This window comes from Ostrinia furnacalis, unplaced genomic scaffold, assembly GCF_004193835.3.
Source record: "Ostrinia furnacalis isolate ACB-3 unplaced genomic scaffold, ASM419383v2 OfSCF0638, whole genome shotgun sequence".
In the NCBI taxonomy this organism is placed as follows: Eukaryota; Metazoa; Arthropoda; class Insecta; order Lepidoptera; family Crambidae; genus Ostrinia; species Ostrinia furnacalis.
This window is the reverse complement of record NW_021130877.1, coordinates 394,944-419,510: the sequence shown is the minus strand read 5'-3', so window position 1 is coordinate 419,510 and position 24,567 is coordinate 394,944. Positions and strand designations below refer to the sequence as shown.

Below are 24,567 nucleotides of genomic sequence, written 5' to 3'. Positions count from 1 at the left end.
CTTCAGGGTTCGTTACTGCACCATCGAATCCCTGAGGTCGTAACGTAGTAGAATAGGTGTCTTTAGGATATTCTAACGGGACTTGAATATCCTCAGGTCTACCGCCAGAATATTGAGACCCTGGAGGTGGTAGGTAGGTCAAATCCAGCTTTTCAGCGCTGGCATAAGCCAGTGCTAGGATGATCTGAAACAAACGATTACTTTATTTCCTCACTTTCTCTTTCTAAGCTTGAACTAATCTGTATTGTCAACAAACTGTTGTCACTGAACACTAATCACTTTCATTTACTAATTCACTAGTGTACACTGAAAGCCAAGGAAAGAACACTAACCAGAAAGGTCTTCATCTCGATGGGTGTATCCAATGCAGGATTCAGATGAGATGTGTGATGATACCGAAACAAAAATGTTATTTATACCATCCTTAAAATTAACTTCTAATGACTATTTAGGCGTACGTACGTGACAGACGTCCAGCGTGACAAACCCTAATTGTTGCTGTCAAACGCCTGAACAAGTTATTAAGAGTGTTTATTTTTATTATTTCATCACATTACGTTCCGATTGATCATGAGGTGGATATTATCCAACCTTGACATTTCTGTGGCCGGCAGTGTAATTGGTGACAAACGTGGAGGAATTAGGCACATTGGTGACATAATGTATCGAAAGCGAATAGGATCTAAGAGTGGACTGGAGACTGATCGCTTTTCTTTGTGTTCACATTTCATTCATGAGTCATGACCACTCGGACAGATTTTAGACTTAAACTCGTTCAACTCGACTAGTAGAGCGCAATCTTAATGAAAGAATCTTTTAACTTTTGTCCAAATTTTCACTAAACTAAGCTATTGTCATTACATAAAAAGTATAAGGAAAAGTCATTATTTGTTGTGAATTCCATCAAATTTTCTATACTAATATTATAAATGCGAAAATTATTCTGTTTGTCTGTCTGTCTGTCTTGCTTTCACGCCTAAACCACTGAACCGATTTTTATGAAATTTGAGATAGTTTGAGTCCCGGGAAGGGACATAGAATAGTTTTTATCCCGGCTTTTGAAACAGGGACGCGCGCGATAAAGTTTTTCTGTGACAGACAAAATTCCACCCGGGCGCAGCCGCGGGCGGAAAGCTAATAATAAATCAAGTTAATTTCTACTTCGTTTTAAGATATATCACCCAACCTAAAAACAAGTTAAGTTAAACAATGCATTAAATGTACGATCATAAACTCAGTAGTTCCAGCCATTAGCCGATTCAGAAATAGCCCTACCAAGATTCGAATCAAGGCAAGACAACACCATAAACCATAAATTTATCAAGGGCACATAAAAAGGGCAATTTCTTCGCCAAACGATTATTATTAATAGCTTTGAAGACCACCCAAAATTCCTAGCAAAGGTACTTCAAATATCTTGTCATGCACTTGATAATCTTCATTTGAGGTCGCACAGACCACGAGCGCAATCAGTACACCAGATACATGACCGCCATTGTTCAATAATTACTTTTGGGGACCGTGAACTGTGATCTTGTTAAGGGAGAGATCTTTTTGTGTTTGGATAGTAAATGTTTTCATATAAGAAACGCCTTTTGTGATATTGCTATGTGTCTGTACAGCCCTTGGAACGTTATTTCTTTATCCACGACTTAAATTGTTATAATGCGATGTTACATCCGCGAGTATTGTGGTATGTTATAGAAAGTACCTATTTATCAAGTTTTAATTTAGACGCAGGCTAGCTATGGAAGTCAACAGGTGACTAGTAATTGTCATAAAACATTCTTTGTTTATCAGTAAAAACATATTATGCAACTTGGAAAATTATTTGATTTTCATCCCTAGGGCCAAAAAGATAAATAAATAAATATCCTCGGACATTTTCGTCGCTTGCCTCTCTAACTGACGTATCTGACATTTTTTTTCGAAACTGAGTTAGGTATCTACACCATCTTAATCAATTTCGCAAGACGAATCGATCTGTCTAATCGCCTGAACATTTTGCAAAATGTCAGTTATGTCAGTTAGAGAGGCAAGCGACGATTTAACACTGCGCCTCTAGTCCCAAACTAAGCAAAGCTTGTACTATGGGTACTAGACAAGGGATATAAACATACTCAGATACTTTTTTTTGTTAATTTACTTATGTCTAATATTACAAAAATCACAATTGGTTAGGAAATTATTTTAACTAATTATGATAGTTCCCAAAAGAAATACAAAAAGGTACCCAGCTAAGTTACACCTAATTGAGAAAGTAAGTGCTTACTCTATTTTGCTTCCCCTTAAGTAAGTTATGAATGAAGAGCCAATAGGTCAACTCATAAAAGTTATAAAAGAACAAAGCTCTGTCCATCAAGAGTCATGTGCATTTTATTCTTCGGTGCGATTTGTATTGTTGGCTCGCCTTTTTGTTTCTTTAACAATATCTTTAAATATTAATTATTATAATTAAAAGTACGAGTACAATGAAATAGTTGGAATTTATGTTACGTATTGACATGACAACATTACACAATAATTGCTTTGGAAAACCGTCATGATGTTGAGTTTTCTTCTTCTTTGTATTGGCTAATTTTTTGTATAGAGTAAGTATTTCAATGACTCTGCCCACTTTTAGCTTGACCCATGGGCCAAGTCGCTGGATTGATTATTAAATATTTTTTGTTCTAGTAGCTGGCACCTTCAATGTTTTACTAATAAATTAAATACCAAATCAACATTGACCTCTACAATCTTAGAGTGGGCCCAGTTGCCGGGAAAAAAAATATTCAAAAATTCAATTCAGCGATTTCGCCCGTAGACCAAGCATAATGCATTGAAAATGTATCTTAATAATACACACTATTCCGAATTTAATTAAGACAACATGAGGGTGAGATGGAAGGTTTAAAATAATAAAAATTTGCGTTTAGTCATTTAAATATGTAATAAAATTTAGTCAAACATTAACACGTAGCTAGCAGTCGTTTTAGTATCTGTATCCATTCCTAGCACTGAAGCTGGGCTGTCTAGTCCTGCTTCCAAAACCGGGGTTCCTCTGGCCAGCGACAGGGGGAAGGTATGCCTTGTTCACACCCTGTCCCCTGCTGAAACCCTGGCTAGCTGGTCCATTGTTGAATATACCCTGGCTAGCTCGGCTGAAACCCTGGTTAGCTTCAGGGTTGAAGCGGTCCTGGTTGGGAGGGAGGTAAGCCTTGTTGGTGGCCTGGTTTCCATTAAGACCATTGCCAGAGTTACGGAAGAGAGCAGAGTTGGTCACAACGGAGTCGTCATCGCCTTCGTAAGCGTTCTGGTTGTTGAAATTGCCGTTGTTGTTGTACTGGTTGCCATTGTATTGGTTGCCGCTGTACTGGTCTTCGCTGTTGCCGTATTTGCCCTCGCTGTAAGATCCTGTAATAAGACATAGCAATATTAACAAAATTGCACACAAACAAGATGACTTTTTTATTTGGATATTTTACCACTATTTACCGATATGGTTAGAAATTCAGACAGTAGGATACTTACTTACATAAACCTATAATTTTGTGAAATAAATATCTTAATAGTGTAGAGAATTGTTTTATTTCACCTAGTCATTAACCGACTTCAGGAAAGTTGATGAGGTTCTCATTTGTAGTTTAAACTTCTGATAGAATTAGGTAACTTTTGTGTAATTTAATGATAGGCTGTTAAAAAAATATAAAGGAATTTTAAAAAACCATACCATCATCGTAGATGCCTGCAGCCTCGTCGCGGGAGTTCTGTTCCAGAGCCTTCAGGATCTCTTCCGGGATGGGGGGAGGGGTAGGGAGGTGGTCACCCTGGGGCACGAATCCATTCTGGTCAGCGGTGTATCTGAAATTGAGAATGGAGTACTTAATTTAAACTATCAGACAATGATTGTTTTAAATTAAATTACAATTAGTATGCGAAACATTTTCTACATTTATACAAAAACGTATTTATTTTAGGTTGCGAAAAACACTAGTCAATGCAAGATAAATTACCGCAACGCTATTATTATGAGACTCTATCTTCCTATTATTTTTATATCTAAACATTGGAGTAATCTTAACAGTTAACTTTGTTTTATCATTTTTTCCATTGCATTGCTGAAAACTTTGATTCTAATCTATGGAAAATATTATAACTTATTAAATTACATAATAACAATTAATTACCTGATGCTGTAAACCTGACCGTCGTCACCGGTGTAAGAGAAGCCACCCTGAGCCTCCACGCCATTGGTAGCTACACCATTCTCCTCAGCGTATATACCGTTTTCAGTTTCATAAGCATAAGAGTAGGTCTCTCCATCATTCTGGTTGTCCTGACGAAGGATGGCAGCGTTCCTCTCAAAGGCAGCCTGGGCGCGCTCAGGGCGGTTTTCGAAGTTGTTGAAACCGTTTCCGTTCTGGGCATAGTCGTTCCCGTTCTGGGAGAATCCGTTTCCGTTCTGGGAGAAGCCGTTTCCGTTCTGGGAGAATCCGTTGCCGTTTCTGGCAAAGCCAATTCCAGCTTGGCCTTGGCCCTGATCTCCGAGTGGGGTTTCAAGGAAAGTTCCTGATCCACCAGAGGTTTGGGAGTGAGAGGGAGGGAGGTAGGTTTTGTCTAACTTGGCAGCGTTAGACAAAGCGACCACCGCTAGTACTACGAACTGTAACAAAAAGGTTAGATAATTAGTAATAATGTTAGTTATTCGGGACTATTCCCACCTCTCGTTCCCACCACTGCAACTCCTGTGTAGCCAGGATCTACAGCTTGACCGCCACAAAAACCCAACCAATGAAGGTCAAGTTTGTCCCGGGGGAAAATTAAACTGTCATTGGACCCGCTACGAAATTAATCAGAAGAACATAGGAGGAGTTCGAAGTTAAGGTTCGACTTCCCTCCATTGCATAGCGGATGACAGGTGACAAGCAAAGGTTTAGTAATTAGGTTAGTTATGTTAAAAGTTGAAATCTTGTTATGGACAAAGATAGTCATTAAATAAAATTATACTTTCACACTTCTTTTCTTGAATTTTCACTGATATCCAGATACAATCTTGAATCCGTTTAATCTAATATAATCTAATTATTTGTAAGAAAGAAAGTTAATAAGTGTTAAATAAAGAATGATTTTATAAAAATTGCCTTGATAATAGCCGTATCAAAGGCAAAATCGTTTTAATCAAGATCAACTGATAAACTATGACCTCAAAAGCCTAAATCGGGCATTCATCTATAAACTCACCAATTTCATTTTTGCAAGTGTATTTTTAGACCTCCTCAGATCATGTACCGACGTGTACTGATAATGTCGAATGGCTATTACAATATTTATACTAATGCTTACTGGTATCGATCTACATTTGAAGATGCTCTCGTTCAAAAATCGTGGCTGGGTGTTGCTTAATCAAAATATAATTCACGAAGATGGACCCCTCTAATTGTGCCGGACGGTGGTATGCAAGATGGCGTTTCGAATCTAAATATATAAACTTAAGGTGACTTACTAACTGACATAGTGATCTATCAACGCACAGCCTAAACTACTGGACGGATCGGGCTGAAATTTGGCATGCAGGTAGATGTTATGACGTAGGCATCCGCTAAGAAAGGATTTTACGAAACTCCACCCCTAAGGGGGTAAACGGGATCCATGCATACGAAGTCGCGGGCGATCACTAGATTGGAAATAAAGACTTATCAAAGTAGTAGGTATGTTTTTAAGTCACAAGAAATGTTTTTATGATTATAAAGTTGTTATTTTTAACTGGTAGGTGTGATATTTCATGTATGATTTGGATCATACTGAAATTATCATAATGTTTTGGTAAATAAATTTTTTTATTTACACATTTTGATAGATTAACATTTTGATAAATGTAATTATTTAATAATTACAAAAAAAAAATGCTTCAACATTGTATTATCTTTCTCCTAGTTTATCTTTTCTTATGTTACATACAAAAGACTTCAACGCGCCAGCGCTACCAGCACAGACTAAATATTTTTTTAATACAAACTAAGAAGAACACAAACTACTGGACTTGTTTTGCTGATTAAATAGATATTTATTTTATTTTTTGTTTTTAAAACCGACTACTTGCTATGTTATGATGGACATAATATCATTAAATGTAATTTCAATTAATAAGCTTTCTTGCAAAATATTAAGTAAATAAAAAAATGATCATTCTTATTTTCATTCAAAGTTATAAAATGTTTCATGCCTCGCTCTCGCATACCGCCGCCCAATCACTTGAATGGCCGTATTACACACAAGAGCATTCCATATCGTCTCGCCCTTGGGTGAAACATTTTACTTAAGCGCGACCTTAGCGTTCAAAAGTAATTAGAACAGCTTCCGATTGTGCTGATAGCTTTGTTTGTAGGCTTCTTTTAGTTTTGTAATTGCGTGATGATGATGATTTTGAAGAAATTTTTCATTGTAATGTGTTCCGATGAAATATGAAATCTTTGCGTTTATGCTAGGTAATTAAGGCCTACAGTGTCGAAAGATATGCCTACTTTATGAGCATTGCAGTGATATGATCTGTATGAAATATCATAGCCTCAGTTGGTCTAGTTGACCGAGATTTGAACTCTATTGAATTGAATCTATCTATGTATACTAATACGAAAATAACTCCGTCTGTTTGCCTGTATGTCTATTTGTCTGTCTTGCTTTCACGCCTAAACCACTGAAACGATTTTGTTCAAATTTGGCATAGAGATAGTTTGAGTCCCGGGAAAGGACATAGGATAGTTTTTATCCCGGTTTTTGAAACAGGGACGCGTGCGATAAAGTTTTTCTGTGACAGACAAAACACCACGCGGGCGAAGCCGCGGGCCAAAAGCTAGTATTGAATATACTATTGCCGGTGTAAAATCACATCATGAATTTTCTTCTTTGTGAAAAAGGCTTAAAGCAATCTAATAGCTCAAAAAGAGATACATTTTCCTGATTCAGATTTGTTAAGTTATCGGTTGAGGTGAACTATGTTAAATGCATGTGGTGGCTTATAAAGTTTAATACCAGCCTAAAAAAATACTCCAATGAAACGGTCATTAATTGCATGTGTGTAGCGTAAGATGGACAATAAAGATGTTGGCGATCTATTCATTATGAGCACTGGATACTTTTAATTCCTCATAATGTTAAAAATAGGAAGTAAAATAACTCCTGTTGCTAAAACTAAACACACATCCTGTATATGTCTAAGAACACTAACAAACGTGCTTACCTAGGGTCATTCTAATTACGATTAGATGTCCAAACTAGTATGCATTGAATGCAAGGCAAATTGCAATGATTTATAACATCAACGTGAGCTGAAAAGTCGATCCATAAATGGAGCGTATAAAATAGATCCTTAATAAACATGTGCTTTATTTTTATTTATTTTTATTTCCTTGCAAAATCGGATGCTCATAAAACATGTCTGGAGGTCTTATTCAATGCTTAGTTGGTTTTATTTTGGTCTGATCTGTTAATTAAGATTTAATTTCTGTGCTCTCTTAGGTATTTCGACGCACCTTGTTTAGAGTGATGAGAAATTAACGCTTACAAAATCTATGTTCATAAATGGAGAATTGAAATATATGTTTACAATTTAAAACCTTCTTCTCGTAATTTTGATACAATCTCGCTGCAAGTTGAGTTATATCCGTTGGACAAAAAGAGTTTGTAGCTTTGGTAATCATCAAGTATTTTGATTATAAGGATTCTGAATAACATTACATCCACAATTTCCTTTTAAATCTTAATTATAAACTTAACTCCATTGCTCGATGTTATTTTATAAGGACTAGTAGTGCCGAGAAGTCCTGGGTTCGATTCCCGGCCGGGAAAAAATTGAAATGATGAATTTTAATTTCTGTGATGGTTCTGGGTGTTACTATGTATTTACAAAAAAAAGTATTTAAGTGTGTTCCTAACCGTTGTCTAGTACCCACCCATAGTACAAAGTTTTGCTTTGGGACTAGAAGCGTAGCGTAAAATATCCAAGGCTATTATTTATTATTTCATTTATTACTTCACAACAAAGACTATGACGTGATACCAATGTTTTCGATACTTGTTTGATCAAAGATCTGTCAAAAATTACCATTTGGTCATGTTAGTTTAGTTACCTAACATTTACTACCCAATATCATCACATCACATCTAAATTGTAATCTAGCTATCATCAACAGCTACCACCTATGAGCTGATCATATCACAGTCTTAATAATAGCTTCCTTTATTAAACGTCTTAATCGTTTCCCAACTTGTCAGAGAACCTCATTATGAAAGGAAAGTGCCAACGGGTCGGCGCTACAATATTATTCGAGTAATCATCCACGAGTGTTAGAGTATGCGCTCACGATACCGTATAAATTTGGTGTTTTGGTATCAGTATCGAGATGGTAAATCATCATCATCATCATCATCATCATCTCAGCCATAGGACGTCCACTGCTGAACATAGGCCTCCCCCAATGTTTTCCATGTAGATGGATGGCGTTATCTATGATGGGCGTTATTACCTACATTGCTGCATTGAGACGTTCTCCATTGAATTCAATATAAAAAATAGAGTTTTTAGTAAGTTCCTGTATACTTCCGAAGTTAAATTGAATTTATTACTGCTGATATAAATCACTATAGTCTTAAAGCTGAGCTAAAGATGGCTCAGTAGCATCCGATATGAATTTTGTTCACTTGTTCAAACCCCTTCTTAAATATGATCCCCCTTATTAATAATAGTTACACCATAGTTGAACCCTGTTTTAAAGTGACATTTAGTATGGAAATATCACTTTAAAATAGAGCTGAACTAGGATGTAACTTTTTATTAATAAGGGGCCTTTACCTCTTATAACCCTTGTAGTATGACAGTGGACCCCGACCACCATTTAAGTGTATTTTCTAATTAAAACGTTTGTTTATAGAAAGGAACTATCTCTCCAAAAATATAATTCATCTCCCTAAAATATAAAAACCAAAAGAACAATTATTTAAGCTGCACCGTCTCCACCGTCCTTTACATTTGATACCTGCTGGTACGATCGACACCGATGACTATTATTAGCGCGGCGCTTCACGCCGGCTTCGTTCAATTATACGTGTATCTTTACACGAACAGTCGAGCCGGCAAGTCTTGGCATATTATGGGATGATAAATTTTGGTACTAATTTATAATTTTGTTATAGTGGAGGCCACGTACACCCACAAGGTGGACCGATGACCTGATAAAGGTAGCAGGAAGGCGTTGGATGCAGGCCCGCTATCAACCGTGCAATGTGGAAGTCATTGGGGGAGGCCTATGTTCAGCAGTGGACGTCCTGTGGCTGAAATGAGGATGATGATAATGATGAAATTTTGTTGAAGGCAAAATGTGTTTTAGCCGCTTTGAACCAAGTTGATATGCTTTAGAGAGTAATCCATGAAGTTGTTGTTATAATTTAAGAGATATTTTCATAGCATTTATTGCTGAAATAAAACTGATAAAGAAATATTTATTTTGAGACCTATACGGGAAAACTTTTCGTAAGTTCTATTAAAAACTAGAACAGAATTTTATAAAATAACGTTTAGTCACTGAGCACTACTTTTTCCCTTGACCATTAAAAATAACACAAAAGGGCAATTTGAGTCCAAATTAAGTGTATTTTATTTACAAAACAAATATTACGGTAAACTGGTACATGATTTGTGTATTAATAGTTGTTTACTGCAGTTTCCTTCAGTCTTCACATAAGGCTACCAGTGTACCTACCATGAGTTTACGTTAGGTGTGCTCGCTAGTGATTACGTCAAAAATCTCTATGAAGATTTTGTTTCTTGAAAGTAGCCGCTAGGGGCGCTGCACAATATGTCATACTAATTAATGTCATTTTTTTACGCAGTCGCTAGCGAGCACACCTAACGTAAACTCATGGTAAGCACACAAGTTTATGTTTATTGTCGAAAGCTTTACATAATGATTAATCAAAAACTAGTCACTGATTGACTGACTCACTCATCACGAAATCCCTGAATATGAATCCTACAAGTGCTAGGAGTCTCAGATTTTGCATGGGGGTTCCTTTTAGAACTCTAAGAACTCACAGACTCACTAAGAACGGGGTAAAAAGGGGATCGTACGATTGATTGCCGTTAGTCACAAATTGTTATAATGTGTTTCATAGAAACGAAACCATGGACTCTACAATTACTTAAAAACCAGGTACTTTGGACATAGACCTTTCTGCCAAGTTTTACCGGGCCGACTATACCAAGTTCACACGACGTTTAGTTTCGTCAGAGCCGGCCCGGCGTGTCAAATCGTTGAGATCGGTGTTCACACGTTGTCTGACCGATGCTTGTTTCAGCCTAGGAAACATAAATCTTTCGCTACAAGTCTGTTACCGATCTACCCTTTAGTTTTAGCTGGAACGAGTTGATTTATAGAATCGCTTGTTGTTTGTATGTGACTTATACTTTTCGAGGAAGACTCAACTTTTCTGGGTATAAACTTTGGTTAAGTCTTTGGGTCGACTATGGTGTTTTTTCCAGATGGGATTAGCATATAACTATATGTTTATTTAAAGATATTTTTAAAAGAATATTAGAAATCTTGTGTTACGAGTGGGTTCACCACAATTTATAGTCAAACGCGGCGGGGTTCGAACCCGCGTTCCTCGGATGTTAAGTCGGCCAGTCTGACCGCTTCACCGTTCAGCTATGGTGACTATTTTCGCAGTTTATTTGGGACGTTGTTTTTCTACAGCGAAGAAAGTGGAGGCCAAATTCTCCATTTTCTTCTGGTAAATTAGAGACGTGTATTGACCTGTAAACGTAGTGTGGGCAGGCCTCTCACTAGGACGATCTGGTAAAGGTCATGAGCAGTATTTGGACCAGCTGTTATGGAAATCCTTAGGGGAAGCCATTGGCCAGCAGTGGACGTCATTTGGCTGAAACGTAATTTTAGAGGAAGAGGAAATCAAATGACCAGATGATGACATTAATGGCAAATTAGAGGCTTGATTCATTAACTCTATTAAGTCATATTAGACGCGTATAGCAACATCTGATATCAAAGACCTTAGAGCCCACATGGTTAAAGAAACATAATTTAAAATACTTATTGCATTAGTATAATTTACAAAATACTTATAAAGCTATCCCGATCTGACCCCTGACATCAATTTTGTAATAGCATTAAAACAATTTATCAAAACTGTAGCAAGATCATGTAGGTAGGTGTTTAGAGAGTCGTAATTTGATCTTATTACGAACGCGCAGTATTGTTCAACGATCCCATTTGGTAACGATTATTTATTATTATACCACATCGTTATATGTATACCAGTTGGTGCTCCGACTTTGTCTGTTTAGAATAATTGCATTGTATTCAAGTGGCCTTTTCTTTAAACAATACTAAATTGTCATGAAAAAGTAAGGTTTTTTTGAAGTAAAAGTGTTAAAATGCATATTTAAAGCTTTTTTATAAAGTTTAANCGATAGTCTTGTTGGTGTTCTAGGAAAATCGCAAAAAATATATGTAAAAGCCTTGTTTCCGTATCTATCGGAGTCATGTATTCAGTTTCCAAGTGTTCAGCGACAACCGAATACTATTGATTGTGGTTTGTTTGCCATTGCTTTTGCCACCTCTTTAGCTCGGAATATTTATAAATACATATATAAAATTAATATTCATACATAAAAGTACAAGGCAAAATATCGGGAGAGTTTAGGCTCCATTCACCAGGTGTATAAATTGACATAATAATTTATTAGGATATGTTGTCAGCTAATACACAAACAACGTATTTGGTATTTTGTGTAACTTAAACCTTGCATAAAAAATTATCAAGTACCCACTAGAAGACACGAAAAAATCACTGAAACGAAATCGCAAAATACCCCCTTAAGATTGTATCGTTATGGTCTGTTTCATCTCAGGATATAATGCATAGACCTTTGTTTACCGATTGTAGTTATTTCCAGAGTAAAAATACCCACTAAACCAGATTTATCGTAACTTAAAGTTGTGTACTATTTATTGTACGGCGGGCGTTAATGGGTTAATGACAAGACAAGAAAGATAAGATTAATCAACGAATTACTATTAACGCTACAAACAAGAATTTATTGATGTCTTGTATTGCCTTATATTGTAAAAAATCGCGTAGGGATATTAATTTGCTACCAAACTAGCCTAACTTTACTAATACTAATTCACAAACTTTACTATGAGGTCTCACAGTGCGCGTGAACGCACAGGGTAACACACGAACCAATCACAGAGCTCTATTCAACGCTGTGCGTTCGATTTGCGCAAGCGTCGTTTGTGAATACGGGTATAACTCTAGACTATGGCTACCAAAACAATTTATCACTATAGTTGACAACATTGGGTTCGAATCTTAGGAAGAGCACACCAAGCGCTACAAAAATGATATTGCAAAGCAACGTATTGTAATTCTATTACATTATAATAGATTACAAATATCGATTTTATCTCTAATCGAGTGTCTATATCGGTGTATCATTTTATATCAAAGAGTATTAAGGTCATGTAGTTCATATATCAATGCTCTATTGGCTCAGTTATTATAACAACAATCAAAAATACGACTCTGTTTAATAAATGGTGCATTACCAAACAAAGCCTCTTTGTAATTAGACCGTCATAGCTCGCAGAATGGGGATGTTGCCTGGGTCAAAAAGCAAGAGTTTTAATTAGTCCGTCAGTTAACTAATCAAAAAATACTCTACACGTATTTTTCACTTTTTCAAACTAATGAAAATTTAAAGAGATAAAGCGCCCCAAAGTTCATAAGAAGAGGCCCGTGACGTCAACGCTTGCTTAAAAATGCCGCACGTTGTGACGTCGTGCGCAACTTCAACGCACCNAAGCAGTCAACGCAATTAAGAACATCAGGCCTCATCATAGACGAGACGAAGAAACGGAAGCCCAGGATTATAGTACTGGGAGTTCCTGCTTCCATGGATGAAACTGAGGTATTTAAATGCATATACCATCAAAACCTAGCCGACAAACTTCAAAATACGTCACTGGAAGCGTTCATGTCCTCTATTAAGCTAAGCCATAAATCAGGGAGGAAAGACACCGAAACCTGTAANCAATATTTTTTGATATTAAACATTACGGACTAAAAAATTTTTTTAGGCAACTAGCCTATTGCTAAAATCAAGTGGCAGTGGGCGAGGCACATAGCTCGTAGAGACAATGGCTGTTGGGGCAGAAAAGTTTAATATTTGTACATTGTGAAGTGAATAAAATGAATATGAATATGAATATGAAAGTTCTCGAGTGGCAACCACGGGCCGATAGACGTAGCGTGGGCAGGCTTCCCACTAGGTGAACCGAAGATCTAGTGAAGGTCGAGGGAAGAACCTGGATGCCGGAAGCGCAGGATCGACCGTTATGGAAATCCTTGGGGGAGGCTTTTGACCAGCAGTGGACGTCATTAAGCTGAAAGGATTGGACAGCACACCAAGCTACGCACTTTGGTGTCTTATTATAGGTCTAAATAGTAGTCGCTTTGCAACGAAAATGTATGTCTGGATTAGCTATTGTTTGTACAGTTCAATGCCATTAATAAATAAAATGACTGCTAAAACGTAATGGGTATTATAATATCTCATCTTCCTATAACGCAATTTAAAACATGCCAAATTGATGAGGTCAAGAAGTAAGGAACTAACATCATTATTTTGTAATAATAAACAAGTCTTACTTACCTATTCCTGTATTACAAACGGCGTTTAATCAAATACAATCATAATTTTTCGATTAATTTAATAATAGACTAATTACAGGATAACAGTTTACTATTCTTAGTTTTAATCGATATTTTAACATTTTTTCAAATTACTTAGAACTAACACTTCTCATTGTGGTGTGTTGTTTTAAATAACTCCAATGATAAGTATAATTATTAACGTATACACACTAAAAATACGCATTTTGAACAATCTTACGTGAGATTATAGGAAAGGAGGGGTTCGAGCCAAATCTCAAGATATCTCACCAAAGGGGGAGAGGGGGTCCAAAAATCTCTAAAATCACCTCACGTAACTAATTTACACCCCTTAAATTAGCCAATAAATTGATTGACCTGTAGCTCTATATCTAAATATATAAAAGGAGAAACTGACTGACTGACTGACAGATCAACGCACAGCCTAAACGGCTAAACGTAGGCACTTGAAATTTGGAAGGGACGTTGCTTAGGTACCGCAGAGGTGCACTAAGAAAGGAATTTTCGAAATTCCCACGGGAACGGGAATTAGCGGGAAAAACGGGATTTACGCGTACGAAGTCGCGGGCGGCCGCTAGTCTTCCATAAGTTCCATAACTATGCGATACCCATTAAATAAACTTAATAACATAATCAGTGCAAAATCAGTCTCTCAATTAACACCTAGGTTAATTACCGCGGTAATCAAGAAAAGTAACGAAATAGCATAATGGCGTCGCACAAAAAATCGGTTAGCTTGAGCGATCTATATGTCGACATTTACTGTAGGGGTGTCGCTCGTCCGAATAATCGGACACGGCTGTCCGGGTCCGGTCAAGCTAAGGCTAATTTGCATGGACTATTAAAAATAGTGCTTACTATAAAATAAAAATAAAATCGTACAAAATAAAAAGAAAAGACTGATAAAAAAAAAACATTAAAGTTTCGCTCTTATGGAGTATTCACATGTACCAAAATGTCCATAATCCTTTTTCCGTACCAGCGCTTTGATACCAACATTTGGCAAGTGCTGAGAAGAAGCACAGCAACAAACTCAGTCACCACTGTCTGCCGGTTAAAATAAAACCTTTCTTAATCATGATTCAAACCTGGTACCTCTTAGATGCCAGTTGATCAACTGACATGTAGAGTCTGAATGTTAATTTAATTTTATAAAACACGGACGGTTAAAAGCATGCCAAACAATGTGTTATTTTATGAAGTTGTAATTGGTTTTATTTTGGAACGTTTTTTTTAGTTTGATGCGATGTCAAGTGAATCTCTGACATTATCAGGTGTCCGGTGTACAACTCGTGCATAGGCAACCCTATGCACATGTCGACATTATAATTACATATTAAGCGTAAGTATATGGGTCGCGATGGCAAAAGACGGGCCGGTGGGTCATGTGAAGCTCGCACAATGGTTCAATCGGATAGCGCACTGTGATTATTTTATTACTGAACTAGCTGAACGGAAAGATTTTATGAAGTTTTAACAATATAAAATCTGTTGGCAACTAGAAATTGAATCCATTAAACTTTTACTTTTGTCTAGAAACAGGTTAACTTGTATTGTATTTGAGGTTAAGCGCAAGTTTTATTATGTTAAAGTAATTTTATTCTATTTTTAATGTTTAACAAAATTGAACTCATTCAATTAGGGTTTTCGCGTATGAAAGATCCGCTAGATGGCGGGACGTGGATGTGGGGTCTTCTGACTGCTGCGTGATTGGTGGATTTTGACATATCTGTCAATGTCATGTCAAAAATAACCAATCATGCAGCATTTGGACCTCGCGTCTACGTATTGCCATCTGGCGGATTTTTCATACGCGAAAACCCTCTGATCATAAATTAAAATTCGTTGATTCAAATGTTTTTAAATTGAATATCACTTAGAAACTATCAATTTTGCGTATTATCTTTAGAATCCTTCTCCTGGATTCAAGCTATCTAATACCTAAATTGATGTAATTTTATTTAGATTAGGTAAGTATGAGCTACAGGCATATTGATTAAATAATGTGATATAACATTAACAATCAAGTCTACGATCTTAATGAGAGAATAAATGAGTTAGCTTAGAGTACTAGAATAGGTACTACCTAAATTGCATGAGTACTTAATTTTTATAATTATGAAAACGCAAACTCAAGAAGTAACGATAAAAAGATAATACCCACTACGTATTTTCACAAACCAATTACCTAGCATCCTAACTCTATGTCCAAATAGGGTTCTAAAGCCATGATTTCATTTTAATGACATGAACGTTCTCGGTGATTTGCTCTACATTATGTAGAGCTTAGGCACGAAGCAAAAACTCTAGGTGGAATCATCTAGATTCTAGAGATACTTAACAGTTAGGTATTCAGATGTAAAGAGCTGATTTAGGCTGAGTTGCACCACCTAACTTTGACCGTAACTATAACGATAACTGGTTTTTCGTATGGATTTTGACAAATTTTGACGTTTGTCAAAGTTAAAGTAAAATGGTGCAACCCACCTGTTTGAGATTGCGTCTATTATAGTTTAGAAAATAGTAATGGAAAATGTCAAAAGTCATAGGTTCTGAAATTGCGTAGCTAGATGGCGATGTGCTTCGTTCAATCGCGATATCATTTGATTTTTTCCTGGCTATTTAAGTTAAAACATTAAGGTTCAATATACTTCACTTTACTTGGATCAGTGTTTTATTTTACAACCACGGTCCGAGCTTTTTGGGACACTGTACACCCCCCTTAAGTTCTTTCGTTATCGTTATCGTCGTCTTTTATTGCTTAAGCTATTATTTCAAAGTTTTTTATAAACTGGTAGGTAGGTAATTGGTAAAAAATTGGAGTCTAGTTACTATTATGGATTGTTACGTAGTACCTATGTCTAGTTTCTCTTATGGTTATTGCTGCATAGTTGTCTTGTCTTTATTGAGAAGTTGCTGTAATTAGTTATATTATTATTTACTTCTAAAATAATAATACTTAAGTGATTGTTACGAACTTGCCTATCTAAGTATTACATTTTCAATTGTATTGAATAATTTTTATCATTATGAAAACGCAAATTCAAGAACTAACGATAAAAAGTTATTACTCACTACGTATTTTCACAAACCAATTACCTAGCATCCTAACTCGTACTATATTTTTTTAATATTAGGTCAAAATAAAACATATATATAAATACATTCTCGTAATTAATTTATTTACATTATATCACACAGTGACTCTTGCTTATTTCTATACATTACTGTACAAAATCACATTATGCTTGAATTCTTTTTTTTACATTTTTCAAATGCCTCCTATATTTAATCGTGTATTTCTCTAAATAAGATCATTGACTTTGGTTTAGTATTTGTATCCTTCTTGCTCGTCGAAGCTGGGCGGCTGACGAGGTCCACCGAACTCCTGTCCAAGTCGGGGCTGGTTGAAGGATCCAGAGGAACCTGGAGCCTGAGACTGTCCAGTTGGTTGAGACCTTTGGGGCTGAGAGCCTTGAGATCCTGGGCGGTTGTAATTGTAAGGCGCTGACTGCAGAGTCATGGTCTGTCCAGCAGATCCAAACGAGCCTTGGCTTGATCCAGAAGGACCAAATGAACCTTGGCTTGACCCAGAAGGTCTGAAAGAACCCTGGCTTGATCCAGAAGGCCCAAATGAACCTTGGCTTGATCCAGAAGGTCCGAATTTGCCAGCTGAAGCCCCGGAACCGAATCCTTGTCCAGAAGGCCTGGAAGATCCCTGACCAGCAGGGGCAGAAGATCCGAACGATCCAGATGGGGACTTAGCAGCAGCTGAGGGTCCAAAAGATCCTTGAGAGGAACCGCTAGGGCGTCCAAACTGTTGACCAGAAGGAGACGAGCCTTGACCGTTAGAAGAGGGTCCGAAGCCAGAACCAGCTGGGCTTTGGGGGCGGTTGTATTGCTGAGGACCTGCTGAGCCAGCTCCAGACTGTGGACGGAATCCATTGCTTTGGCTTGACTGGCTGCCAGGGAACTGAGACTGAGGCCTGTCGTAGTTGTATCCATCATCACCACCCTGAGGTCCACGAGCAGCGGGAGCATTCTGGCCGAACTGACCTTGGCCTGAGGAAGATGGCGCGAATTGGTTAGGACGGTTAGCGGGCTGGTTGAATCCCTGACCACCAGATGGCCGGGCGCCAGATGCACCAGACTGTCCAGCGTTGGGGGCTCCATATTGGGAAGAAGGTCCTTGACCTTTAGCAGCGGGTTGGTTAAAAGCGTTGGATGAGGCAGACGGCCTAGATCCTGATCCAGCCGCATTGGGGGCGCCGTAGAAAGAAGAAGTACCTTGGTTTTGGGCAACAGACTGGAAACCTTGACCTGAAGGCCTGGAGCCAGCTGGGCCAGCGTTAGGAGCGCCGTATTGAGAAGATGGGCCTTGGGCGGCGGGTTGGTTGAAACCGTTGGACTGTCCAGGGGCTCTCGAAGCAGGGGCGTTAGGGGCGCCATATACGGACGATGGGCTTTGACCAGAGGGCTGTCTTTGTCCAGCAGATTGGAAGCCTTGTCCAGATTGGCCAGAGGCTCTGAATCCTGAGCTGCCAGCGTTGGGAGCGCCGTACAGAGATCCTTGACCTTGAGCCTGGTTGTACTGAGGAACGGAAGATTCGTCTTCATCGGGGTTGTAAGCACCTGTAAAAATACATTAGGTACATTAGAGTAGGAATGTCTTAAATTAAATTAAATTACAATGCTATAGTAAAAGTTAAATAACCAAGTACGATTAAAGCTAATTTGAGATGTTACTGAATCCTATCTTATGACATTCTTATATGACATGCAATAAATTATTGAATTTGACCCTTAATAACAAAACTTCATTATCCTTTTGTTCAAATATCCACACTCACAATTTTCAGACCTTCTAAGCCACTTTGGGCCTAACAGTTGGACAGATAGCTGTTGGTTTTATTGATATTTTATACAAGATAAAAATAAACTAATTACTCAATTTTCATGTTTCTAAAATACTACAGTAAAAAAAACAGTAAATTACTCGTAAATCATTAAGCAAAATAATATTTAATATTGTCTATAAGTAAAGTATTGTTAAGTTAATTCTCTTAAGAAAATTAATCGTGTAAAATATTATTGAATCACTTTAAATAATTTTGATTTTTTTACTACTTGTAATAATAACAAAAGTCACAATTACCTTCTTGGGTTCCAGCGGCGGCAGCCCTTGCGTTCTCCTCGATCGACCTCAAGATCTCATCAGGGATGGGCGGAGAGGTCGGCAAATGGTCACCCTGGGGCTGGTATCCATTCTCGTCAGCTGTGTACGTCACTCGGTAGTTTTCACCGTCATCACCAGTGTATGCGAACGCGCCCTGAGCCTGTACACCGTTAGTGGCAACTCCTGATTCTTCAGCAGATATTCCGTTAGAGGTCTCGAAAGCGTATGAGAATCGTTCACCGTCATTTTCGTTTTCGTATCTCAAGATTTCAGCGTTCCTGTCAGCAGCAGCCTGGGCACGCTCAGGTTGTTGGCGTTGTTGACCTTGGCCGAAAGCGCCTTGAGAACCTTGGCCAGCTTGACCGAAAGAGCCTTGGGCACCAAAGGATCCTTGTCCGGCTTGACCGAAGGAGCCTTGAGCTCCAAAACCTTGTTTACCAGCAGCACCAGACGGGGCACCATAGACAGAGGAAGGTCGGCTACCACCAGCTGATCCAGATTGCTGACCAAAACCAGCGGAGCCAGAAGGCTGGTTCTGTCCGAAAGATCCCTGAGCACTTTGCCCGAATCCTTGCTTGGCAGCAGCTCCTGAGGGACCGCCATAGAGAGAGGAAGGCTGGCTTGATCCGGAAGGACCGGCCGCCTTACCGAAGCCAGCTGAACCAGAACCGGACGGTCCAAATCCAGACGGAGCCTGTCCGGCGCCTGAGTTCTGTCCGAAACCGGATCCTGACTGTCCAAATCCAGGCGCTCCTTGTCCGAAAGATGAAGGGGCGGGTTGTCCAAATCCAGACGATCCAGGGGCCCTTATGGCTCCAGGGCTGCCCCCAGCGGTGGCCGCGCTGGCTGGTGGGAGATACGTCCTGTCCAATTTTGCTGCATAGCCACAGGCTATCACTGACAGAACTAATATCTGTAACAATTAACACTTTTATTAATTATCTCAATTTTATTCTTATTTATCTGCACTGAATTTCAGTAAATTGAATTTTAAAAAAACACATTAACGATAAATCGATTTGGAATCGATTTGGAAACGCAACACTGATCACAACCGAAGATAAATTACAATTATTTTGTAATTCAAATAACCGAAGGGACTGCACTATCGTAAATAACCGATAACTTTAATTAACGTTTATCTGATTCCAAACAAGATAAAGATAAATTACCAGCTTCATGTCAAAAGCTGTTATTCGTCTTGAAGATGAGTTTCGAATGTGCCATATTACAGAATCCTACCCTATTTATATGAAACTAATTCGTTCACTGAGAGTTACCCAAAGTACTCCTCACGTTGTAACCTTTGACTGGTCTCTGTCTGTGTGTTGCAACGGAGATCAGTATCGGTACACTAATTATTCGTAAGTAAACATGTGTGCGTGATATCGGCAGATGTGCTTTTGTTTATTTTGTAGATTAGGGTCCTGTTGAAATGTGACAGACCCTTTCTGTCACAATTTACGGACATTGCAATCATACGCATAGACTTTTAAGACATGATACGATTTTTAAATCGATAATTTCAACTATTGTTTTCGATTATGAAAGTTTTTTTTGTATAAAATTAAGGTTAGGGATATTAAAATAAAAAAATAAAATGATAGAGTTCCTATAACGATGTAATTATGTTTTTTGTAAACAATTGCGTGACACAGTCGATTCGTGATTATTTTCATTATAAGATTTATAAGTATCGTGAACAACGATTGTGAATGCGTCTAAAATCACTTCAGATGTGTAATTTTCTTTAAGTATCTCGATTCTATGATTGCCTACAAGTATTTGACCAATGTGATGATTACAATATTTAGAATGTGTTACAAAAGGTCCAGCACGAAGGGTTTGTATATTAAATGTTTAAGTAAACCTTGAATAAGGTATAAAGGTTAGACTTTTGATTCAGTTGTGACAGAATTGAACTTTGAAACAATAGCTAGGTGGTAATAAATATTCACCTGACAGCGCATCATATTTAAAGTCTTGAAGTGAGGAATTGCATCTTCCAGAAACGACTCGAATTCATAAACCGTTATGTAAAAAATACTTCAAATTGACCTGAAATGAAATTGAATCCGTGACCCGCGGTTGTCATTATAGCGCTGTCACGGCATCGGTCGTCAAATAACTTAGATATACCTTATCAGAGATATTATCCCTACTAATATAAATGCGAAGTAACTCTGTCTCTATGTTATGCTTTTATGCTTTCAGGCCTAAACCATCGAACCGATTATGATGGCTATAAAATAGTTGAAAATGAAAATGAAAATTATTTATTTGCAGAATGTGGTACATTAGATGTTACATAATGAAATAGAGCAGAACGCAAATGTTTGAGTCCCGGGATATGAAACAGGAAAGCGCGCTTTAGGCTGGGTTGCGCCATCTTACTTTGACTTTAACAACGTCAAAAATCTGTCAAATTATAAACAAAAAACACCGGTTATCATTAAAGTTACGGTCAAAGTTAGGTGGTGTAACTCAGTCTCACTCGTTTTCAGTGACAGACCAAAAATTCACATGGTTAAATTGACTGTCAAAAATTAGTTACACATAAAATTTACGTGAACATTTTGCACAATTAATTTAATTAGATTTTTGTGTTTGCTATATTTATCAAAACCAGGATTTCTTATTGATGACATAACTCGGAAATATTGGGAGCTTTTTCAGAAAAAGTTGTTGAAAAATCACATCTATTACAAGTAGTTAAGATACACAAATGTTTGATGCACTTTCGTCTTTACTCATACATCTTAGTCTACATATCGTAGCTAAACGGCCTTCACGATTTTAATAATAAAGATTTATACGAAAGAATACATGTACAATAGTGACTCTGTCAGTCTATTACGCTTTCATACAATTTAAACCAATTTTGCATAGAGCTATCTCTGTATGTACTGTTTTTTTTTTGTCAAGAAAAACACAATTTTGTATTTGATAAAGGTTTGTATGGGAAATCCATTATCACAGAGTCATCCCGTTCTTACTAGATACCGTTTAGTAGTATCATGTTTTAAAATTAACATTCACACGAACATCCCGTTTGCAGTGTCCCGCAAAAGCCGATCCGTTCGAATTTCTACACTACACTTATAATTTGGAATTCGAATTTCAACACATACTTTGATGTGGAACTGGACTTCTTCAACTTTCAAAATTCACGACAATACAGTTTTACAGCTCCTGCATCACTGGATCCCACTAAGCTGGATAACCGTGGGACAGGGCCCTTACATGTTGTAGATAAAGGATACAATAATGGATGAAATTTCATTAACAAGACGTCAAGAAAAGGTGGTTTTCATTGGTAGTTTCAAACAATAATTACTTTTTATTACTTTACATTGGCTTAGGCCTGAAATATCCGTTGTACTAAAATGTATTTTTCGCAAAATGTCTGCTATTCAGAATGTGAGCACGTCTTTTGCATAATGTCTGTTTCCAAGAATGACAGTTTTTGTACAATGTTCGCTTTTGGCACATACTGAAATTAAAGAAATGTGTTTATGAAGATTTTCTGAGACTGCACACATTGTAAATAATTGAAGACATTTCGATAAGCTGATAAAATAAGAAAATTGAAGACATTTCGATAAGCTGATGAAATAAGAATGCAAACATGATTAGTTCGTAGACTTTTTGAGAATTGTACATTTTAGGAAAACAGATATTTCAGGCCTAATGCAACTCTTAACGCTAAAAATTGTAATAACAACGCAAGTAAAGTCGCAAGCAGAAGCTAGTAATCACATCGTGTGCACAACACCAAATCGTGTCTAAATAGATACGTCTGAAATGTAGGCAAATGACGCCATCGCAGCATTAGTTTATTAATTGTCCAAGAAAGCCGGTACATGCTTTAGTGTGCATCAAAAGCACGACTCTTGGTAAAAGGGACACGACCGTGCTGTTCTATAGATTTTAGGTCTTAAAACTTAATAAATATACTGGATTTTTGAGTAAAATAAAAAAAAATGCAAAAGAGCAGAAAAAACTCATACAAAAAACATAACCCTCCTTCTGGCGCAGTCGGGTAAATACTGACAAATCAATTGATTTGCGAAATCACTTTACTCCTTGGGATTTTACTCTTTTCTCGTCGTGCTGTATACATTTTTCAACCGACTTCAAAAAAGGAGGAGGTTCTCAATTCGACCCGTATGTTTTTTTTTCTATGTTTGTTACGCGATAACTCAAGGGTGGTCACATTTAAATTTAATAATAGAAAAAACAACCCCCAAGGGTGGAAAATTGGGGATGAACTTTTTTATACACAATATCTCCGCCGATTATAAATCAATTTGAACATTTATATTTTTGTTGAATAGGTATTATCAAAAGGGTGGTTTCATGCGAATTTGAAGAAAATATTTCACCCCTAAGGGTGGAAAATTGGGGATGAACTTTTTTTTACGCAATATTTTTACTTTTTAGTTTTTTTTGTGTTCACGCATTTGAAGTCGGTTTTATTTTTTTAAAAAGGTAATTATCAATACAATAATAATTTTAGGCTGGGTTGCACCATCTTATTTTAACTTTAACAAACGTCAAAAACCTGTGAAATTTAATACAAAAAACGCCGGTTATCGTAATAGCTACGGTCAAAGTTATGTGGTGCAACTCAGCCTTAATGTATTAAACTGATAAAAACGGTCCTTATGCATTTCAATTGCATTCCAAATATACCAAAATATGGTATGAATATTAATAAAGTTTTAGGTAATTTATACAAGTTTAATTGTAACCCATCAAGAACCCTAGAGCCGTGAATACGCCATAAGGAAAGAAAAACACTGCTGTAGTTAGTCAGTTTAGTAAGAATATTGGAGACTAATTGAGTGAGAAGATGACATGATAGCTATTACAGACTGGGAAATCCTATGGTCCCGCCTAATAATATTAATATTTTATGTTTTACACGATATTAGAATAAGTACAAAACTTAGAACTTTTCTGCCCAATCCCATTAAATTATTACAAGCTATTATTTAGCATCACCTGTCTTAGTAAATCAAACCTTGGGAGATGGCTGACCTACTTTCTTGTATATTCGAGCTAAAATGTTGCATTCTTATGTAAATCGAGGATGCAATATCTTTAACGCCATATTTGCCACTTATGATGGTGTTAGACGTCAAACTTTAAGGATGTTTTGACGTGTTTTTCAATTACCTACGTTTTGAACCTAGCACACAAGACGTATGTTACCTACCTACATGAATCGCGACGAACCATGGTTATTGGTTATGTTCCTGATCCTGACTCATTTATATTGAAAAACTAATTAAATAACTAATTTTTCGTTCGTTCGTTTCAGCCAAATGATGTCCACTGCTGGACAAAGGCATCTCCCAGGTTCTACCCGCGACCTTCACCAGATCATTGGTCCACCTATTAAGAGGCCGGCCCATGCTACTTAATAACTACAATGAATTTTTTGTGTTTCTTCTGATGAATCAAAATAACATTTGTATCTGTTGATGTTGATGTTGTTGACTAGTCAGAAAATCAAGCAAAAAATCAACATATTTCTACAGAACCCTTCCAATTGCTCATCACATCTTAACGTGACGTGTACATAAAATCAATAACTGACCACCCAGGTCATAAGCCACACGTTTATCGTGATACTATATTGGTATTAAAAGTTA

At 37.3% G+C, this 24,567-nt stretch overlaps 2 protein-coding genes across 2 annotated transcripts; both read right to left on the bottom strand.

Annotated features, from left to right (window-relative positions):
- Positions 1 to 2,918: 2,918 nt before the first annotated feature.
- LOC114366566 (pupal cuticle protein 36a-like) lies at positions 2,919 to 5,270 on the bottom strand. The gene is made up of 4 exons (XM_028323483.1): positions 5,224 to 5,270; positions 4,170 to 4,645; positions 3,713 to 3,843; positions 2,919 to 3,396 (listed from the first exon to the last, which is right to left on the bottom strand). The coding sequence occupies exons 1-4, from the start codon at positions 5,230 to 5,232 to the stop codon at positions 2,975 to 2,977; spliced, it is 1,038 nt and encodes a 345-aa protein (XP_028179284.1). The 5' UTR covers positions 5,233 to 5,270; the 3' UTR covers positions 2,919 to 2,974.
- Positions 5,271 to 16,892: 11,622 nt separating this feature from the next.
- Positions 16,893 to 20,120, bottom strand: CPR12 (cuticular protein RR-1 motif 12). The gene is made up of 3 exons (XM_028323504.1): positions 20,080 to 20,120; positions 18,887 to 19,820; positions 16,893 to 18,363 (listed from the first exon to the last, which is right to left on the bottom strand). Exons 1-3 carry the CDS (start codon positions 20,086 to 20,088, stop codon positions 17,060 to 17,062), a joined length of 2,247 nt encoding a protein of 748 aa, XP_028179305.1. The 5' UTR covers positions 20,089 to 20,120; the 3' UTR covers positions 16,893 to 17,059.
- Positions 20,121 to 24,567: the final 4,447 nt, after the last annotated feature.

What these genes read in the sequence shown, in the direction of transcription:
- LOC114366566 (XM_028323483.1), bottom strand. An exon ending in GGTCAGGTTTACAGCATCAG is followed by an intron (nt 3,844 to 4,169) that starts GTAATTAATTGT and finishes TCTCAATTTCAG; the next exon opens with ATACACCGCTGACCAGAATG. An exon ending in TGCAGGCATCTACGATGATG is followed by an intron (nt 3,397 to 3,712) that starts GTATGGTTTTTT and finishes GTCTTATTACAG; the next exon opens with GATCTTACAGCGAGGGCAAA.
- CPR12 (XM_028323504.1), bottom strand. An exon ending in CGCCGCTGGAACCCAAGAAG is followed by an intron (nt 18,364 to 18,886) that starts GTAATTGTGACT and finishes GTATTTTTACAG; the next exon opens with GTGCTTACAACCCCGATGAA.